At 42.1% G+C, this 20,853-nt stretch overlaps 1 protein-coding gene across 2 annotated transcripts in view; it reads left to right on the top strand.

The window, feature by feature from the left end:
* The window catches only part of LOC146492689 (uncharacterized), a 246,327-nt gene extending 226,199 nt beyond the window's left edge, over positions 1 to 20,128 (top strand). For both annotated transcript variants that reach the window (XM_085148350.1, XM_085148351.1), the window contains exon 19: positions 8,608 to 20,128. In XM_085148350.1, the coding sequence (XP_085004476.1) occupies positions 8,608 to 11,769 (3,162 nt within the window). In that variant the 3' untranslated portion in view covers positions 11,770 to 20,128. The remainder of the gene's footprint in view (positions 1 to 8,607) is intronic.
* The last annotated feature ends 725 nt before the right edge of the window (positions 20,129 to 20,853 follow it).

Below are 20,853 nucleotides of genomic sequence, written 5' to 3'. Positions count from 1 at the left end.
GTGGTTCACTGGGTGAATGGGTTAAATGCAGAGGAGCAATTTCCCTATGTGGACTAACACATACACATTATAGTGTTAAGTGAATAAAACAAAAATAAAGAAGAAAAAACCCTTAAAATAGGCAGATACAAGTGCTGCACTGAAAATGAGTGAAAAGGCAGCCACTATTGAAAGTCTAGCATACTAAGGGTTGGCTCAAGACTTTCACACAGCAGGATTGAATCTTTCTTCACTCAGGGAACGATTTGCTTGTTGCACTGATAGTTATTCACCGTTGAACTTTTCCTAATTGGTCACTCTCACTCGTCTCAAAGTTTAGAATCGTTTTTTGAGGACCCGCCCCCCCTTTGTGCTGTCAATAGTGTTTTTTCATCTGTAATTGCCTGGATTCAGCTTCACTTTTAGGAGACTTTTTAGGAGACTGATGAAAATGTCCCACACTGCAGTACAGGACGTACCAGAATATATTGTGGTAAACCACGTGTTGTTCATATGCTCAGACTGACTACTTGTTTTTGCTTTGGAGTCGATCCCAGATGAAAAGATTTCAGATTGCTCACTCTTTTGCTACTTTGAAATAATACGCATGAATTTAAATCCAAAGATGCCTAATGATGGTTTGGATAAGTATAGTTTATCCCTGCCAGATGTAAAGAAAATGCTCAAAAGTACCAATAAGAAGTGAGAAATAAGCACATGAATGTTTTCATTCATTTTGAGCCACAGTGAAGCAGCTGATCTCACTGATTTGTGCACTCTCACATGAGAAGGGAGAACTAATCAGTGCAATTTTGTTAAAAATTCACAAAAGTGTGCTCAAGGAGAACTGGTAAATGGTTTCTGCAGGCCTTGTGTTGTGACAGACAGAAAGGTGAAGAAATATTTGCTAATCTACTGCTTTTTTTTTTCTTTTTTTTTGGCACAAGCAACACAATGAATATCCATCAGTGCTTACAGCCTTGAGGTTCACTCAAAAGAGATAGAAGGTTAATAGACTGTTTTCAGACACAATCGAGATGTGGACTGTGCAGAATTGGATACCAATATCAGGACTTTTTTTCTTGCACTCAGCAGGGACAAGAGCAGACAGCCAAAAACAGGAACATCAGCAATCTTTATCCTTGGCATTGGTCCAGGGTTAACCCAAAGGTCCAAGGCAGAGTGATCACTTAGCTGTTGCACGTCTATTTTCTTTTACTGCCAGTACAGTTTTTGCAAGTTCAGCTCGGGGTCATGGAAATACTTTGTGCATATGTTGCAGTGAAAAACAGATGCAAGAAGAAAGTGATGAGAGAAGAAATGACTAGAAAGATGAGAGTAAACAGGAGGTATCAAAAGGGATGAAAAGGGGATGGATGGTGTAGTGGGAGGGAGGAAGTGAGGGGAAGTGGAAAGGTAAGGGAGGGGAACTTTGAGATAAGAAAAGAGTTGGCTGAGGAGACAGCTGGAGGTTTGGATGGTGGAGGTAGTGGAGCATAACAGGAGTTGGACGGGGATGCCGGAAGGAGGTGGAGGAGGGAAAGAAAACACAGGGACAGATAGGAGGAGGAATGACAGAGGTGAGGTGGAGGGGAGGGTGAGACTGTTGAAGTGCGAAGCAGGCTTCATCGAGCACCGCAGAGATATTTTTATTTGTCAGAAGATGCTGCGATGCCTGATGTGTACCTGTGGCTGTAACTGTAATACCACCATGCTGGAAGGAAAACAAAAGATTGATTTATTAGCTCCTCCTGTGACACAGTGCAGCAGAAACGGCTAATTTACACAGATGGGAACACTGGGGTGTTTATTTCTGACATTTGGGATCCAGCATACTGTATGAGGAGACTACTCAAGCGCCACTAGAGTCTGACTCGTACTTTCTGTTGATTGCTTTTCCACTCTATAGTACACATTCTTAGATAGATTTAGTGACGCAAATGTAGATTTGTAGGTCTGTGATACAACAGAATTGAACTTCTTTGGAAAGTGTCATAAAAGGAAGGTCGAGATTTGATCATTGCAGTCATGCATTGCACTGATTAAACACCTGACTTTAAGGAATTTAACCTAGTAAATTCAATGTTTCGCTTTTTTACGCTTAGATATAGTGAAATGTATCCATGTGGACTGTTTTAGTGATTTGCCTGATTTTGGTGACATCTGCTGATGCGAGATGTCCTTTGTGTTTAGTATAAAGGAACTAAAAAGCCCTGGCCTTGTGGTACCAGAAAGAAATAATAATGAAAGGAAAAACTCAGCAGCACTGTTTCTTTCCAGAGTCATGACTCAGACACAAAAACACCCACAAATCTTGTTGTTGCAGATTTTGTAGGAACTATTTTCTTTCTTCTTCGTCTCCATCCACCAGCCAAAGGAAGTGTGCAGGTAGCAGTTGAGCTAAGCTTAAGGGGACCCCAGTAAGAAAGGAGTATAATCTGAAATACTTTAAATTAAATGTTTCTATAAACTAGAGGGAAAAGACTGTTCCTTTAATGTGCACGTACCACACACACATTAACTGTGGTTAAGTGTACTGCCTGGAGTGATCATTGAGGAGGCATGACACATAATGATCCAACTGCTTGCTGAGAATTCAGCAGACGATTGTCTCACATAGACACAGTCTTATGTTACCGTATTTCCCGGACTACAAAGCGCACCTGAATATTAGCCGCACAAGTTAAAATCAGGGGAAATCCTGTTTTGTACATACATTAGCCGCACCTGACTAAAAGCCGCAGGTGTTTCAATGTTGACTTATCATATGTAAGAGAATATGCACAAAGCGAATTGTCAGGAAAGAGATGGCTGTTTGAAGACACACCCCTTTATTAATATTTTGAAAAACAAGTTATGGGTACATATTTGCATAACTTTTTAGGTATATGTACAAGTAGCGGTAATTACAAGTACGAAACATGTACTGTGCTTCATAAATGAGTAACAAATGTAGTACATAACAATAACCTACAGCACACCAGAAAAATAGATTCGGACTACCTTTTAGGCTCAGGTGCAGTGACACGGCTTTAACAAGAAGAAAAGTCAGTCATTCACCGCCATCTTTCTCTTCTTCCTGCCACTAAAACCACCAAAGTCCTCTTCTCCAGTGTCGGATACGAACAGGCTCAGGATGGCTTCGTCATCCACTCTCCGCTTCTTTCCTTCGTTGTCACTTTCAAAACCAAACAAATCCTCGTTGTCAGTGTCAGAGTCGAACAGAAGGGCCGTGGCGGTGTCCTGCTCTCCATCATGCAGCAGTCCAGCCCTTCGAAATCCGTTGGTGATCGTGGATGTTTTCACACTTTTCCACGCTGTCAGAATCCACCGGAGTTGAGCATAACTTGCTTTTAGCAAGTTTATCGCCGCTTGTCATCCACGAACGCTACTTTGAAGTTTGTTTTTTGCACTACTTCGTACGGCACTATGTTGCCTGGCGGATGGACATGTGACCAACATACCACTCTTGAACCCCGATACTGTGTGTCTGATCACATGAAGTTCCGCCAGGCAACGTAGTGCCGTACAACAGCAGAACAAACAAAACAAATTGTCTTACGATATGACAAAAATCATGGACAATCCATAGAAAAGCCGCACCTGACTAAAAGCCGCAGGGTTCAAAGCTTGTGCAAAAAGTAGCGGCTTATAGCCCGACAATTACGGTACATGGAATTTGTACTGGGGATATGGAAGGGTAAAGATGCTTCCATATCTGTTTTAAGTGATTCCTGACATTTTTATTCTCTCTGTTACTCTGTTAGCTCTGTCAGGTAATATGTGTGTACAAGTGCATCTGTTGGTTCTGTGTGTAAAGATACAAGAACCAAGTGTGATTTTCTGTATGCACTTATATTTGTTTTTACCATCTTGGTGAAAATCTATTGTGTTCTTTGCAATCTTTGATATCCATGCACGTATTCCCTGTTGGGCTTGCTGTCGGATCCTTTGGAGTGCACGTTAACCTTCAGTCATACATTCAGAACGTTTCAGGATTTTTTCTTACCTGAGAAATCTCTAGTCTCTCGATCTCTAGACCTTAAGAATAAAAATCTCACTTAGATGTAGAAGGCCCAGTTAGCTTCTACCTCCCATGCTATATCCAATGCTCGCTGCAAAGTCTTTGCAGCTGGCCTGCTTTAACCCAGTCAGAGACTCCCAAGTTTCAATTTCACAGTGTGCTGCGCCCCATGCTCTGGGGACTGTGATAGCACTTCTGCCACTAGGTTTGCTGATTCATGCGTCCAGAAAGGCCATTATTACAGCCCCTCCATCAGATCTGGGTTCGGGTGAGGAGCGGAGATTCACAGGAAGTTCCACACATTTTATCACTGAGATCTGGCAGATATCGGTAGATCATATAAATCATTCTCACATGTGAGGAATAATGGAGTTTCCTTTCTTTCTTTGATTCACATAGCTATTTAGTAGTGCTAATGGATTACCATCTGTCTACAGTAAGCTGTAACAACACAGGCAGGAGAGAAAGAGCATCCAGACACAGCAGAGATGGAGTTGCTCACCTAAGACAAAGTTAGAATTGATTACTCCTGTTTGGGATTTGGAATTGCAAAAGTTTTAAAATGTTTAAAAATGTCATGATGCCATCAGTCTGACTCACTCGTGTCATGTGTTATTCATAAGTTTTGCTGAAAGGTTGCTGAACAGATGGAAAATACTTGACTGGTGATTTTAAAGTGCTCTCTCCAGTTTGGAGTAGTTCATTAAAACCAAGTAAGAATCTTTATTCATTTCTTTCTGCTCAAATGACAGAAAATAACAACAGCAGTACATTTGAAAGTGAGCCTTTCTGTCCTGATATTGTCTAGCCACAATGGAAGGATGTCCAAAATATTTAATATGAGAAAAATTATCAAGATTTGATTTTATATCCATGTTTTCTAAGTACAAAAAAAATCTTTCTTTTTTGTTTTCTGGACAGTTTTTTTTACAATAACATGTCAGAAAAGTGAAATCTACACAAAGTTTTAGAAGCAGAATTGTTTTGGTTGCCACTGAAATCTCCTCTAGTTAAGATCAAAGAAAATATTTTAACCCTTTAAAGCCGGTCAGAGCAGCACGCTCTGTTTTGCGTAACTATTTTTAAATCCTGGTAGCTCTGCAACCACGTAAGCTAGCGCAATAATTTTTTTTGCATATGAAACCGGAGGAGTTGTACTTACATCTTATGCCATCAGCTTGTCCTCGGTCACAGTTTCCTTCCACATATAGCTTTGCAAAAACTGCATAAAAAGCACTTGCAGCAACAAAAACATAATATTCCAGAAACACGCTTTGCCGATCCGATCAGCTGTTCATAACACTTCCTACGTTGGAATAGACGTCAGCGCGAACTTTCGCATGTCCGCCATGACCTGCCCGAAACCGGAAGTGACGTCATTTTCGCGGAAATGTAGTTTTTTTTACCATTAAGCCTCATGAGCCTATACTGGTGTTTTTAAAAGTTATCTTTGACTTTATGACTTTCCGTGTTGTTTCTGGGATGCTTAGGACTCATATTGCACTGCTGGAAATAGTTTATTTTGATGCACATGCTGCTTTTTTGCAAATTTGCACTATAATATTTATTTTCGTTTTTCCTGCAGTATATAAAAATTGGTGTATTTCAAAAATAAAACTATGAAGACACTCAAAATAAATTTCCTGTGGTGGGAAACTATTTTGTGCCACTTTTTTGTATTTACAGTTTTGAGGGATAAGCCTCTTAAATTTCTCTAACTAGAAATATATGTTAAAAAAACAAAAACGATTTTCAATTTTTTTGTAGTTTATTGCACTTTTTTGCAATTCATGTAATTACTATGCACTTAATGCAGACATATTATTAAAATCTAGGCTGTAATGGTTGAATTGATATATAGCAACTTGAAATGCTCCCAAAAATGGCTCCACAGCATGTAAAAATATAATATAAGCTCTGGCGGACTTGGTTCTATGGTAGGTCTTAAAGGGTTAATCTTAATTTGTGCATTGGGAAAATAAGCAGTGCGGACACACGAAGCTTGTGTTTAGTTTCGGTTAAGTAACCAAACTGGCAGCTGGAAAGAAGAGCGGTTCAGTTAAATGAAGCTTCAGTCATCATTTGTTTTATTGCTCAGTGACAAAATAGTTTTTGTTGCTTCTGCTCTCCCCTTTCTTTTGACTCCACTCCAGAAGCTGGATGCTACTTGCACATAGCGCTCTCTTCAATTGATTTTCACAGTGCTTTTGGAGAAAACATAGTCCTGTTCCAACTGAGTGACACTTTGTTTGCTGAAAGCTTTGTTTGGTTTCATAGTGGGAAAATTGACAATCCCAGAAGCCTGGTAAACTCAGCCCAAAGTTGTGTTTGTTTTTTCCCCCCAAAACTCATTAATATTTAGTGGGCAGCACTCTTTGACTACTCCCTTCAGATGAGATATGATCGAGCGGAAAACAATAGGTAGTTGGAAACCACCTACAGCAAATTCCCACCATTCTGAGAGAAAGGAAAATGTGTTATTTACAGAATAGAAATCCTTTATTTTGAACCTGCTAAGCTACAGAGTCTGTGTTCTCAGTCTGAATAATATTCTGGTAAAAGGTTACAATGCACGCAATTTTAACTCATGCTCTGTGAGGTATGATCAAAAATCAGGGTTAATGGAATTGAAATTGAAAGAGTGAACGAAAATAAATTTCTTGGAGTGATAATTGATGATAAGCTGAGTTGGAAGTCTCATATAAACCATGTGAAAACAAAAATGTCAAAAACCATTGCTATTCTCTATAAAACAAAGCATGTCCTGAACAAAAAATCATTATACACACTCTATTGTACTCTGTTGCTTCCATATATGACTTACTGTCTGGAGATATGGGGTAATGCATATAAAACGAACACTCTTCCTATTTTCAAGTTACAAAAAAGAGCTATAAGAATTATAAACCAATCAAACTATATAGAACCAACTAACATTTTGTTTATTAATCTGAATACCCTGAAATTTTATGATTTAGTTGAATATAAAATGGCACAGATAATGTATAAAGCACAAAATAACTTGCTTTGGCCCAGTACTCAGAAGCTGTTCAAAGTCAGAGAGAGTCAATATTCAATTCAATTCAATCTTTATTGACAGACTTCATGTCCATAAGAACAAGACAGAAACACACCCCCCCCCCCCCCAACACAAGGTATAGACCATTAAATATATATAAGTATATAAATAAGTATATAAAGCATTTGTAAAAATATAAAACCATAATATACATAAAACACAATTACTTAAAATAAATCAATAAATACACAAACACTTTAACCAGTGCTTTCTCAGACTGGATGAGTAACGGGAACCACTCACTGTCGGATCTGTAAGTGCTAAAATTATACTGTTACTCGAACCATCCAGTCGTTCTCTAAAATTGAACATTAACTTTCTTAAAAGTGCTTTAAAAGTCCAAACACCCACAGCTACAAACATCTGGCTGGCACTACCACTTCTAGGTATCCTGCAAAGGATTCTCATCGCATCATTATATGCAACATGCAGCTTCAGCATGCTACATTGTTTGTAGGATGACCACAAGGGGGCAGTATATAGCGGTGTGCAATACGCTTTAAACAAAGCCACTTTAACTGGAAGTGAACAAAAGCTGAATTTGCGTGCAATCGTATTTGCCTGCACATAGAGCTTGCATCGTTGTCTGTACATGTCATCATCATCATTCATCTGTGACTATGACTTAAGGGGAACAGATTTCTTTAAAAAAAACAAGATAAGGACAAATATAAAGCAGAGATGTGTTTCTGTTAGAGGAGTTAACCTGTGGAATAGTTATGACAGTGATTTAAAAAGGTGTAGTTCATTTTCCATGTTTAAAAATATGTTTAAAAATAGAGAAAAATTAGAAAAATATATATATCAAGAATGAAAAGAGCAAAAAAACCCCAAAAACAATTGATTCTTTTGCTTTGATGTAGTTACTTATCTAAGGTGGAAAGTTTTTTTTTCTTGTTTGTTTGTTTGTTTGTTTTGTTTTTGGGTTAAAAGGGTTGGCGTAATCAGCAAATGCTTCAGCCAATACCTTTTGATTAGCCTTGTCTCATGCTTTCTTGCTTTGTGGTAGATCTTTGTTCTGTCTTCACTGAGATATTTGAATGCTAATCAATAAAACATATCACTCATAGAAGGTATCTGTAGCAGCTGCCTTAAAGAGACTTTCTGTATAACACCATACAGTATCTCATTAACACTATTATTCTATTTTTATGGTCTGTAACGATACATTTACCATCAACAGAAGTGTGTTTATAAAAATGCGTCTCTCACACTTGTCGAATGTACAAAAACACATTGTTTAGTGTCAGTTGAAAATGGGTTGACGAATGGATCTTGATGCTAGTAAAGGTTGAACTGATGGTCCTGCTGTACTGTATTTCATCCCTGCACAGTCTTCTGTGGATAGCTTTCATTTGGTTTGTAAAGATATCAGATCAAAGCAGCTCTGTGAGTTTCCTTTTCAAAATTGGGGATGTCAGGCTCTCTGTGTCTCTGTCTCTGACACATAGACACACAGTTCTTTCTTATCATTCTTGACAGCCTGCTGGTCTAATTGCAATCTCTCTGTTATCTCTCCACCCAGGGGATGTACAGTTGCTGCCAGTTTGAGGATGAGACAACACCGAGAGGGAGCAAAAGCTCTTTGCCCCAGTACCACACCGTGACCAACATGCCTAGTGTACCCCAACAACACCTTGTTACAGCCACAGTAAACAACACAACTGCCATTGCCATGGTGCAGCAGCAACAACCACAGAAGCACCACCAACAGCAACCAGGGCAGACCTATACCACTATGTTGCCTGGGTCTCCGCCAACTGCTGGACACTCAGCAATGGCTCTTGGTCCCTCGACTAGTCCCTTACTAGAGGGCCCCATGCCTTGCTCCACTTTCTTGCCTCGACACGACCGCAGACTGGCTGTGGTTGATCGCTGGAACAGGCCAAAGCCAGAAAAGGTTGTGAGCGCAGGCAGTTCTGGAGGCGTTGGTGTTGGAGGGATAGCTGGTGGGATCACTGAACTACAGGCCCAGCAGCAGTATCAACAAAACCTTGGGCAGCGCTGGAGCCTGCAAGGAGGAGTTGCAGGTGGAGCAGTGGGAGTAGGTGACACAGGGCTAGATGAATATAAGCGCTACTATGGTCCTATTGATCCAGAGGGGCTAGGATCTAACTCGGACCAACAGGCAGGGGGCCCCCAGCAGACTCCCAAAGCCAATTCTCGAGGCCCCAAGGCCTCAGGTATGCCAAGGCTACCTCCTAAAGGCTCCCAACAAGGCCCGGGGCACTTAATCTCCAAGCCTCCTCCACCAATCCCATCTTCTCCACGAAGGCCTCCCTTCTGGCGACGAGGCAGCTTAGCTCAGACAAGAAGAAAAGGCTCAGGAGGTCCCCTGTATGAGAACATCCTCCCTCTGGGGAGGCGAGGAGGTGGGCGATACGGAGCAAGCGATGGAGGTGGAAGAAGAGGACGTCGTCCCCCTCCACCTCCACCTCTTCCTGCCCCTCTTTCTTCTCCAACACACACCCCTACCACTCCCTCGTCCCCGTGCCATTTCTACTCGTCTTGTTCCAGTGCCTCGTCTTCTTCCTCTTCGTCCACATCGTCCTCATCCTCTTCTTCATCCTCAGTGTCACTTTCTCGTTCAAACTCACCTTCTTCTTGCTCAAGTGACAGCTCCTACAACTCCTCGCTTAGTTTTCGGTATCGAGCAGGTGATCGGGATTTTATCGTAGACGATGAATATGACTCGGATCTCCTTACAGAGGAGTCCAGCCTCCTTCTTGGGAGGAAGAAAATTCGATCACGCCGAATGTCATCGCGCTCACTGCCGTGCAGCCCGCCACCTCCACCGGTACCACCACGCAAGCCACGGCCCCAAAGAGATTATGGTAGAGAGAGGACTGGCAGCCAACTGGCCCAGTTACAGGAGTGGTGGGCATCATGGGGTGACAGAGACCGAGGGAGAAGTGGAGCAACGAGCCGAGGAGAAGGAGGAGTGGGTAGAGAGGAGAAGAGACACCACAAAGAGAGGGAGCGTGAAAAAAAGAGAAGGAAGAAAGGTCGAAAGAAGAAGAAGAGGGAGGAGAGAGAGCGAGAAAGGGAGCGAAAGCGGCGCAAAGCAAAGAAAAAGAGGAAGAAAGATGATAAGATGAGGAAGAGAGACCGGAAAAGGTCAGAGCAGGAAGGAGGGGATCCTGAAAAAAGAGAGGAACTCAAATCGGGAACACCAGACTTCCCATCTTACCCAGCACTGAGGCGAGAGTCCTTTCGGAAAAAAAGTGAGAGCTCGGTGAGGAGTTACGGATGGAACATCCCAGGTGAAGATGAGCGAAAAGAAAGAGAAGAGAAAACCAGGGATGATGGGGAAGACAGCAGAGGAAAGGAAAGACAACACCGGCGAAGAAACAGCAAGCACTATCAGAGCTCGAGTAGCAAGCCTTCTACATCAGTCAAGTTCTGGGGAGGGGGCAACCCATCCTCTGATGCCATCCCATCTGCCTTCCTGCCCTTGTTGCCTGCCTCTTCTAAAAGGAGGAAGAGTAAAAGTTCAGACAGGGATGCTGTAGGAGTAGAAGGAGAGAGGAGGCCATTGTTGGGACGTAATGAAAGAGTGGAGGTGCACTCCAAGGAGGGGCTGTCCTTCCATGAGTGGGAATCTGAAGTGGATGATGAAGAAGAAGATTCGGAGCGTGACAGGAGGAAAACGGAGCACGTGAAGAGGCGTGGAGGAGGAAGGACAATGTCTGATGATGAGCGTGAACGTGATAAGGTAGTCGGGATATATTCTGATGATGACGGTTCTTCGGGGGAGTTTGGGAAATTCGAGAGGTACTGGGAAGATCACGAAGGTAGAGCAGTGGGAGGGATTGGAGGGGGAGGTTGGTTTTTCAGTACCTATCCTTCCCGGGAAAAAGCTGGCAGCATCATCAGCAGAGATGACCTGTTCCTGGAGCGAGGCGAGAGGTGGGGAACAGCGGAGAGTGGCTGGGGATCAGGGGGAGGAGAGCGAGCAGAGCGAGGGTGGGGATCAGGTTCTCACTGGCCCCCGCCTCCTCTCACGCCACCTCCTCCTCGGCGATACTGGTCAGTGGACAAGCTCCACATACAGGATGAGAAGAGGAGTAAGCGCAAATCAAAGGATAAGGGAAGAGGGCACGCTGCTTGTTCCTCCTGTCACTCCCCGAGACACCACCCGCACTCCCATTCCTCCAAATGGGCTCGCGTAACTTCACGAAGCCAGGAAGAGCTTTACCACCACTGCCAGAGCTTTAGTGGCCCCATGAAGTCGAAACATGACTCTTCATCTTCGTCCAAACCCGATCGCTCACAGAATCCATCGAAATCTGGCAGCCAGTCAAACCTCAGCATCCAGCAGCGCACACAGAGAACAGACAGGGATCGAGATCGAGGAAGACAGGCTTCCCCTCCTCCAACACTTATCCCTAACATGCCACCTCCGCTCCCTGCCCTTCCAGCTCCACCCTCCTCATCTCTTTCTATACACGTCCCTCCACCTACTCCTTCCTCTTCTGTATCTTCACCTTCTGTGGTCTCATCGACACCAGGGGCACCCCAAGCCTCGTCCATGGCTTCGGCAAGTGCCAAACTGCAGTACCAGAGATTGCGCTCTGTACCCCAGCCCCAGAGATTTCCTCAATCCCCTCATTTACCCCTGAAAACCAAGAGCCTTTGCTCCCGAAGGGGCTCTGCCCATTTCTCCAGCGTGGAGAGTGAGGTCTGAAGTTCAACAAGGTATCAAAAGTCATAAGAGAGAGCCCTTCGAGGCTAAAGCGGTTGAACTGGACAGTACAGCATACGCACTGAGCCCTTTCCTAAAGTTCTGCACAAATAAACAAACCAGAAAGCCAAACAAACCCAATGGGGTAGGTCAAAGGAAAACACGAGCAATCTCTTGTTACTTCCTTTTATTCCTCTCAGTATGTGAAAGACTACAACCACAGCGACAACTTGCATTCTGAAGTAAGTTAACGAAGACACCGAAAGCAAATCAAACATCAAAAGTGGTACAAACGAAGGACAATCCTTTGCTCTAGAAAGTAAAGGGCTTTGGATGTTGAAGCAGAGCAGTAGTTTGTATTCATAGGATTCTTAATGCTTACTGAGGGCTCAGGAACTTTGTAGTACTGTATACCTGCTGCTCTCGGAAGCCTTTAAAACAGAACACTTTCTTGCTTTTTGTTTTTGTGTTGTTGTTTTTTTCTTACACAAATCGCTTACCCCTTATTTCCCTTTTTTTCTTTGTCCTTAACAAACTGTTTACACCCCCGCAGAACTGTGACGCCCGTTTGAGGCACCTTTGTTGTGTATGATCAATACCTTCTTGCTTAGAAGAAGAGGAGGGTGGTAACCACCTTGTCTTTCTGTTTTTCTTTCGTTTACACCACTGCCCCCTTCCCCCAACGTATTCTACCCCCTTTATTTTTTTTGTTTTGTTCTATTCTTTCAATGTGTTTTCCAATTCCTTTCCCGCCTTATTCACACGTCTACCTTATCATCTCTCTTGTCATCTCCTCTCCCGTCCTCCCCTCTCGGCTCTTCTCCTTGATGTGATTATTCTGTGTGTCTGTGCTTTTCTGTGTTTGTATTTTTGACAACAGGGTAAGTCAACTGTGACTGATATTCTACTGGCTTAATGAAAAGCTGAGTGCCAAACTTAAGTAGAGCTCGACATCAATCTGTAACAACGTTAGCAGCTGTGTTTCCTTTTATCTTGCGGAGTATTCCATCATCTCCAAAATATGCACACATGCTAACACTCACACACACACACACATGGACGCACACACACTCAGATGAAGCTACATCCAATGACACGTGCAGCCTAAAAAGTCACTTCATCCAATCCTGGTTTTGAGCAATATCTTGTTCACCCTCTGTTCATGTCACAGCTTTATTCTTTAAAAAAACCTTTACTTCTGTGTTGTAGTTGTTGTTGTTATTGATGGTGTTCTATATATCAACACACGTATTAAATCAAATACAATGTAAGCACTGTGCCATACTACTCAAGCTTGGGTGCAAATGAAACATTCTCTCAACTACCTAACTGCGACAATGGAGTGTCTGTTTCCTCCCTGTATTCGACTGAATGTAAAGTCAGCCTCTAAACAAGTGCGCTGCAACAACAATTAAGACACTTTAAGAAGGAAATTGTAGCATCTCTGACAGTTTAGTGACAGAGCTCAGTTCCTGCTGACGTAAACAACGCTGTACTAACCTGGTAAGGTAAGCTACTGAAAAAGCGAAGCTGCAATGGGGTTATGGGTTAGAAATTACTTGATTTTTGCTTGTGTTAAACTTAGCAATCCAGGTTTTGCGTGACATGATGGATCAGTCTACTTTACATGGGGCTACACGGATTGTTAGGCAAAGATGCAGGGAAATAAATACTTATAGCCTTATGCTAATTGCTCCTGCCATATGTTTTGTGTAAATTATGAAGTTTTAGTCAACATGTGTGGACAGGACGGTCAGGCAAGGATTCTGTTGGAGCAAAATTAGACCTTGTGTGAGCGTCGTTTTGATGTCAAAGAGATTATGGCTGTGTTGTTATGATAGCGGGGTTTGAGAAAGTGTTGGGTTTGAGTGTATAGAAGACACAGTAGAACCTCCTGTGATATTTTTTTGTTTTTTTTTGTTTGTTTTTAAGTATTTCTCACCTTGTAAACGTGTAACCAAGAGCTATAGCTTTTTAATCCATTACCGAGCTGACACCAGCAGTTACACTCCGATGTCAAGCACTTAGCAAGAGTAGTCTGTTAGAACCATCAACGTTAGCGTTCAGCATCAGGACACTGGACATCAGCGGAGTACAATTAAATAGGCAAGACCCGCCGGCACAATGCTGTTTGTGTTTTTTCATTTGGTCAAGGTGTCTGAGCCAACGTTCCCATACGTCCGGTCAGCTCATGTCGTTTGCCTCTAACTGCATCTGAGCCATAATTTACTTCAGCTGAAGAAAACAAAAAAAAGAACTTGTGTTTTTTAACATGAACTTGCTGTGTAGAGTTTGTCTGACTTTCTTTTAACTAAAAATCTAGATATATATATTATATATATATATTTGTGGCGGTGGGTAGCGTTAGATAAAATTGTTGTTTAGCATCTTGATATTTGGGGATATTGTTTCTCATTTCCACTTCATTATAATAAAAAATAAAGTATATAATTACTTTGTCTTAATAATCTTCACAGACCACAGGGACGTTCCTTACACCAGATTATAGATTTCCATTCTTCAAACGTGAGACTGTATTACATCAAGTTATAGAGTTCAGTACTTATTACAATCAGCAGCAACAACTAATTGAAGTGAAAGCTGGAAAAACATGAAGGGTAATATGTTTCTGTGCATTCACATCGCAAGCTATTCATGTTTGTTGCCAAAAATTACACTCAATACTTTAATCTCGTTTGGCGAGCACGCTTTCACTCCCAACTCTTTGAATGCATCATACTTGAATGCCGTGGCTATCCTTTAGCACAGGGGTGTCCAACTCCATTCATGTCCTGCAGCTTTTAGACACATCCTTGTTGTAACACATCTGAATCAAATGAATGGCTTGTTATCAGGCCTTTGCCAAATGTGACGGCCCACTGAAGAGGTAATCCATCCATTTGATTCAGCTGTGTTGGAGTAGGGATGCATCTAAAAGCTGCAGGACAGCAGCTCTCGAGGACTGGAGTTGGACACCCCTGCTTTAGGGTAACTGTCCAGCCTGCAGGGTTAGCTTTGTCATCATGCATGCATATTTTGACCCAAACCACGATCTGTTCCCAAAAGCCAAATGATTTTTGTGCCTAAATGATGAACGACAAACCAAAAACCAGTCAGTTAAAAAATAAAATTAGTTCACAAAACTCTAACACTGTATATGAAGCTCAGACAACTGGTCAAATGTCTGGTGATTGGTATCGCCACTACCCTTTCTGCATGTCTTTTTTAGACTACGTCACTTTTTCGAAAATGTTCGCACTCGGTGTTCAGTTTTGCCAGTGCGGTTGTGTAAATAGCACTGGTATTATTGATGCTAGGAATAAGAACATATTCATTTGAGTGAAGAAGCCTTGTTGCTACACTCCTACACTAAAGCACTAGCTCGGTAACACAGCAGCTGCTAGCGGTGTGAATACAAAGCTCGGGTGTTTCTTTAGAAAAACGAGCCACCGACCTTTCCTTCTTTCCCCTTTCCTCTTTGTCCTCATGTCGATCCATCGCATCAGTGCGTGTCTGCCACTGTAAAGCTGGTCTGTTTTTTAAAAAGAAGAAGAGTATCTGTGGATATATTTATTTCATCAAAAAAAAGCATATCTAAATATATATGGCACTATATTTCAAGATTAAAATCTATGTTATATAAGTTTGTCTACTAAATTTACGGTATTATCTCAACGAGTGTGTCTTTTTTGTCCGTTTGTCCGTCTCTCCTTGTCTTGAAACTCCTGCACCGCTCCTTAGCGCCCAGTGAAAACAGAGACCAGTATGTAACTGTGTTTTTGCTCACTTAAGACCAACCATCCACCTCCATTAGCTATGTACTGTAGCTAACATTTAAGGGTTCATCAAAGTGACAACATGGAGGCGTGCGTGAGTGTCTTACGACCGTGTCACTGTAGCAGTGGTGGCATGTGTTTGATTACCCAGAGGGGCCTTTCTTTTTGGTTTGGGCTACAGATTAATGACTAATTAAACCTTTTATGGATACAGCAGCTTTTACCACAACTCTCACTTGTGTAGGCGGGGGTCACATTCTTGACCCTGTTTCGGGTTCTCCAGACCCATGACTTTATACCTTAGTGTACAGTGAGGTGACCTCTTTAAAAAACAATGTAGCGAGCAGCACAGGCTTCTTTTTTTTCCTCCTTTGCTCTTTTGCATCTCTTAGTAGCTGTATTGCTATACGAACCATGCACAGCTACCCCTGCCAACCAACCTATATGGTAAATACTGTATAAGGACTTTGATATCCATACATAGTGTGTTGTATCTGCCAAGCTGCTGTGCTATAAAACAAAACTCAAAAAAAAAGGAAAGAAATAGTTACACACAACAAACACAAAGTTTCTTTCTTAATTTTACAAAACTGGGGAAGCTAATACGACACATGTCAGGGGCAGAGCCAAATCTGCTAGTGTGGTTTCCACTAAGGCCAAAAATGGTCGAACCAGGGCTTTACTTTGATCATCATATTTTCAGACAACATAAACGATATCGCCACTTTTCGCCAACGAGAAAGTAAAAGCTCCAAATGTAGAACATCTTATACTTTTACATGTTTAAGATGCATTAAATGTATAGTATTCCTCTATGGACACTGATATATTCATATTCCAAAGTGTGTTTAAGTGTATTTAAAGCTTCTAACATTTATTGCATTTATTGTTCCTGAGCCCTGGCAAGCCCAGTTTTCGCCTGCAGTGGGAGGTTGTCCACAATTTCTGCCTGTATGCCTCCGAACAATGTCTCAAGGCCTTGTAATAATACTGCTGTTTTGAGTGACTGTATGGGTTGATGGCTGGTGGTGCTGCACTTTATTGTCAGCACCTCACACACACGCAAACACAGACACACACCACACACATGCACAGATGTGGTTAGATGTTGCCATCCCTCTGCTTCAGCCACATCTACCACCAGTGGGGATAATGACAATACTGTGCTGTACTGCAAGCAGGACAAAAATAAAATGATTTTAATAAAGAACTGAAGCAATGGTCTGATTTTATTTTCAGCTTTATTTTTTTCTTGACATTCGAGGATCCTGGCTGACGCTTGCCCCAGAACATGTAAGGGAAAAGACTTGTTCTTAGCCAGGTGAGGAAAAAAACACGATTTTTTTTGTATTGTATTGTATCTTTATTTATTTCAGACATATACAGAAAAAAAAACAATATATACACAAGTACACATACTTGCATTTACAAATATGAATATATATGTAAATACACACACGTATGTGCTCAGATAAAACAAAAAAAGAAAATAAATAAAATAAAACAGAGTCTAAATGACATGAAATGACAATTATTAGGTCTGAAATGGAGTAGGAAGAAGTATAACATACTTATTAATCCCTACCCCATGCTCAACATTCTATTGAATCCCACTATTCACCTAATTCCCATCATCACTTACCCCACACAATAAACAAGTACAACTACAGTGATAGATATAATTTAGATACAATTTAGCATAGTTATATATACAATGGGTGATCAACTTTATCAGTTTCATATTCTTCCAAAATCAGTTTTCGAAACATCTTTATAAACTGACTAATGCTTGATTTTTAGTATCATTTAAGTCATTTTAGTAAAGAAATGATAAAAGTGGTGGGAAAATATGTCAGTCTACCATTGTGAATTTCTACCCTGACAACATGTTTAAAAAAACATAAAGGTAGGTTAAATCTGAGGAATGATTTGTTCAATTCAGGTGGATTTTTGTGTGTGTGCGTGAGTTGCTTGAGATAAACTAGGAAGGTGTGTTTTCGCTAACTAGCCTGTCATGTGACGTGTGTTCGTTTGAATCTTACATGTAAGAGATCAGCATGGTAGAACTCTGCATAAGAGATACATGATGCTAGTGAAATGCACAGCAGTTTCTTGGTGTGTCTTCTGCAGACAGATCTCCAAAAGTTGATTCTGTTCATCTGGACGTAGCGTTTTGTGGGAGAAACGTTTCGTCACTCATCCAAGTGACTTCTTCAGTCTCAGCTGACTGCAGGTTTCCCCAAACTTATAAACAGTACATTTGCATAATGACTGAAACCAGCGCACTGAAGGAACAATGGGCTGGGAGGTCAGTTCCTTAATCATAATAATGCAAATTCTCATGACCACTGATCAAAACCCATTGATCAAAGACCACTGATCAATGGCCATGAGTACCATTCACAGAGAGTTGGGGAATGACTGCAATCACAGCATTGTAGGATGGTGAAAGATGTACCCTTAGGCCCCCTCCTCGATTCAGAGATGGTCTTTCCCTTTTCACGTAAATGGCCTCCTTGACTCCACGCTCAAACCAGCGTTCTTCCCTGTCCAGGATGTGTACATCCTCCTCCTTGAAAGAGTGTCCACTAGCCTGTTGGCCTTTTGGAGATTTATTTTCCTGGATGATTGAGAATGCATCAAGACGTTCTGCAGACAGAGTGACTGTAACCCAACGCCTTGGTTAATGCTGGACTGAAACTGAATTGTGGGGATAGGTTAATTGGAAAATCTAAATTGCCCATAGGTGTGAATGCGGGAGTGAATGGTTGTCTGTCCCTGTGTGTTGGCCCTGCGACAGACTGGCGACCTGTCCAGGGTGTACCCCGCCTCTCGCCCTATGACAGCTGGGATAGGCTCCAGCGCCCCCCGCGACCCTGAAAAGGATAAATGGAAGCGAATGGATGGATGGATGAAACTGAATTGAAAATTGATCTCTCAGACATAAGTAATGAACAATGTGGTGGCTAGTTTAACACAGTTTATATAGGGCATAATAGGGCAAAAATCCAAGAAGGCCAATGAAGTTTGCCTGCTAAATGCAACAGAAATGATGGAAAAGAGGGGGAGAAAAGGCCAAGATAAAGTAAATCAGTTAGAGAACAAGTGACAGAACTAGGCAATGAAGAAAAGAAGGGAAGTGCCAGTTGAAGACACCAACTCTGATAGAGATGACTAAAGAGAGATGTAGAAGGAAGCGGAGAAGTGACTCTCTGCAGGACAAGATAGAGGCAGTTGTCATTTCTGCCAACAATAGGCCACCACAGAGCATCGCCTGTATTAGGAGCACAGCAGATATGGATAAATCACTCTCTCACACACACTCGCACACATTATTTACCTCCGTCTCTTGCCATCCTTCAGTGAAACATATTGCAGTCATATTATCAGCCACACAAAGCACACACACTTTCTCCCTCTCAACTCAGCAGGAATTACCTCCTAATACTTCCTCTGCTTGACGTTTTGCAGTCCTATACTTAGACAGCAGGTTCAGGAGTTCAAACGCGTTGACTGAAAATGGAAAGCACACGCCATAAAAAGGCGACGCGCTAAATTTCTGCTGTCAAGTGTTTGTGCACTTTGATTAACGTCTCCTCTTAATGTCTCTCGTGGGGTGCCAACCAGCATACATGTGTGTCTACAAACCCCCCCAACTCAATAACTTCCTCTGTGAAAGGTCGTAAAATGTCACAGTTACAGTTAATCAAGATGGAGCTTTTTCCCCGCAAAGCACTCAGTGTCATATTTATGAGACATCTTGATTTGTCGTCATGGTAAATGGACATTATGAGTTTGCCACTTCAAAATGTAAATATTAAAATGCATTAACACACATCGGCAGATTTCAGCAGTTCAGGTGAAATCAGCAAATCAGGTCAAAGGTCAAACATTTCCGATAAAAATACGAATGCAGTTGGACTGATCAAGCCCCGTCAGTTTGGGTCTTTATCAGTTGGATTCATTCACTGCTTCCAGTCTGCATAACAGATTTCACTGTTTATGCAAAAGCTCTATTATTACCGTAATTGTCGGGCTATAAGCCGCTACTTTTTGCACAAGCTTTGAACCCTGCGGCTTTTAGTCAGGTGCGGCTTTTCTATGGATTGTCCATGATTTTTGTCATATCGTAAGAGGATTTGTTTTGTTTGTTCCGCTGTTGTACGGCACTACGTTGCCTGGCGGAAGGATCGGGGTTCAAGAGTGGTATGTTGGTCACATGTCCGTCCGCCAGGCAACGTAGTGCCGTACGACGTAGCACGAAAAACAAACTTCAAAGTAGCGCTACGCGTTCAGTGGGAGGCGTGGATGACAAGCGGCGATAAACTTGCGAAAAGCAAGTTATGCTCAACTCCACCGGTGGATTCTGAAATCTATTTATCTGGTATGCTGTAGGTTATTGTTATGTGCTACATTTGTTACTCATTTATGAAGTACGGAGCCCCGCAGGGGACATGGGAGAAAAAAAAATTAAGACGGACTTTTGCGAGATCTCGCAAAACAAACTCGGGATCTCGCAAAACAAACTCGGGATCTCGCAAAACTTTTGTGAGATCTCGCAAAACAAACTCGGGATCTCGCAAAACTTTTGCGAGATCTCGCAAAACAAACTCGGGATCTCGCAAAACTTTTGCGAGATCTCGCAAACGTTTTAGCCGCATTCTTCGGACGCTGGCTCGAAGCCGACCGGGCGGTCGAGGCACGATGTACCGGGAAAGCGGTGTTCCTCCCGGCTTCTTCCCATTAGCTCAAAGCTAACAGGAGGTCTCGACCTCCTGTTAGCTTTGAGCTAATGGGAAGAATGCGGCTAAAACTTTTGCGAGTTAGTCTTGCGAGATCTCGCAAAAGTCCGTCTTAATTTAGCTCAAAGCTAAATTAAGAAATTTAGCTCAAAGCTAACGGGAGGTCTCGACCTCCCGTTAGCTTCGAGCTAATGGGAAGAATGCGGCTAAAACTTTTGCGAGATCCCGAGTGTGTTTTGCAAGATCCCGAGTTTGTTTTGCGAGATCTCGCAAAAGTTTTGCAAAATCCCGAGTTAGTTTTGCGAGATCTCGCAAAAGTCCGTCTTAATTTTTTTTTCTCCCATGTCCCCTGCGGGGCTCCGTAATGAAGCACAGTACATGTTTCGTACTTGTAATTACCGCTACTTGTACATATACCTAAAAAGTTATGCAAATATGTACCCATAACTTGTTTTTCAAAATATTAATAAAAGGGGTGTGTCTCCAAACAGCCATCTCTTTCCTGACAATTCCCTTTGTGCATATTCTCTTACATGTGATAAGTCAACATTGAAACACCTGCGGCTTTT

Source organism: Neolamprologus multifasciatus, chromosome 22, assembly GCF_963576455.1.
Source record: "Neolamprologus multifasciatus chromosome 22, fNeoMul1.2, whole genome shotgun sequence".
NCBI classification, from domain to species: domain Eukaryota; kingdom Metazoa; phylum Chordata; class Actinopteri; order Cichliformes; family Cichlidae; genus Neolamprologus; species Neolamprologus multifasciatus.
The sequence above is the reverse complement of the archived record's forward strand: the minus strand, read 5'-3'. Positions and strand labels throughout refer to the sequence as shown.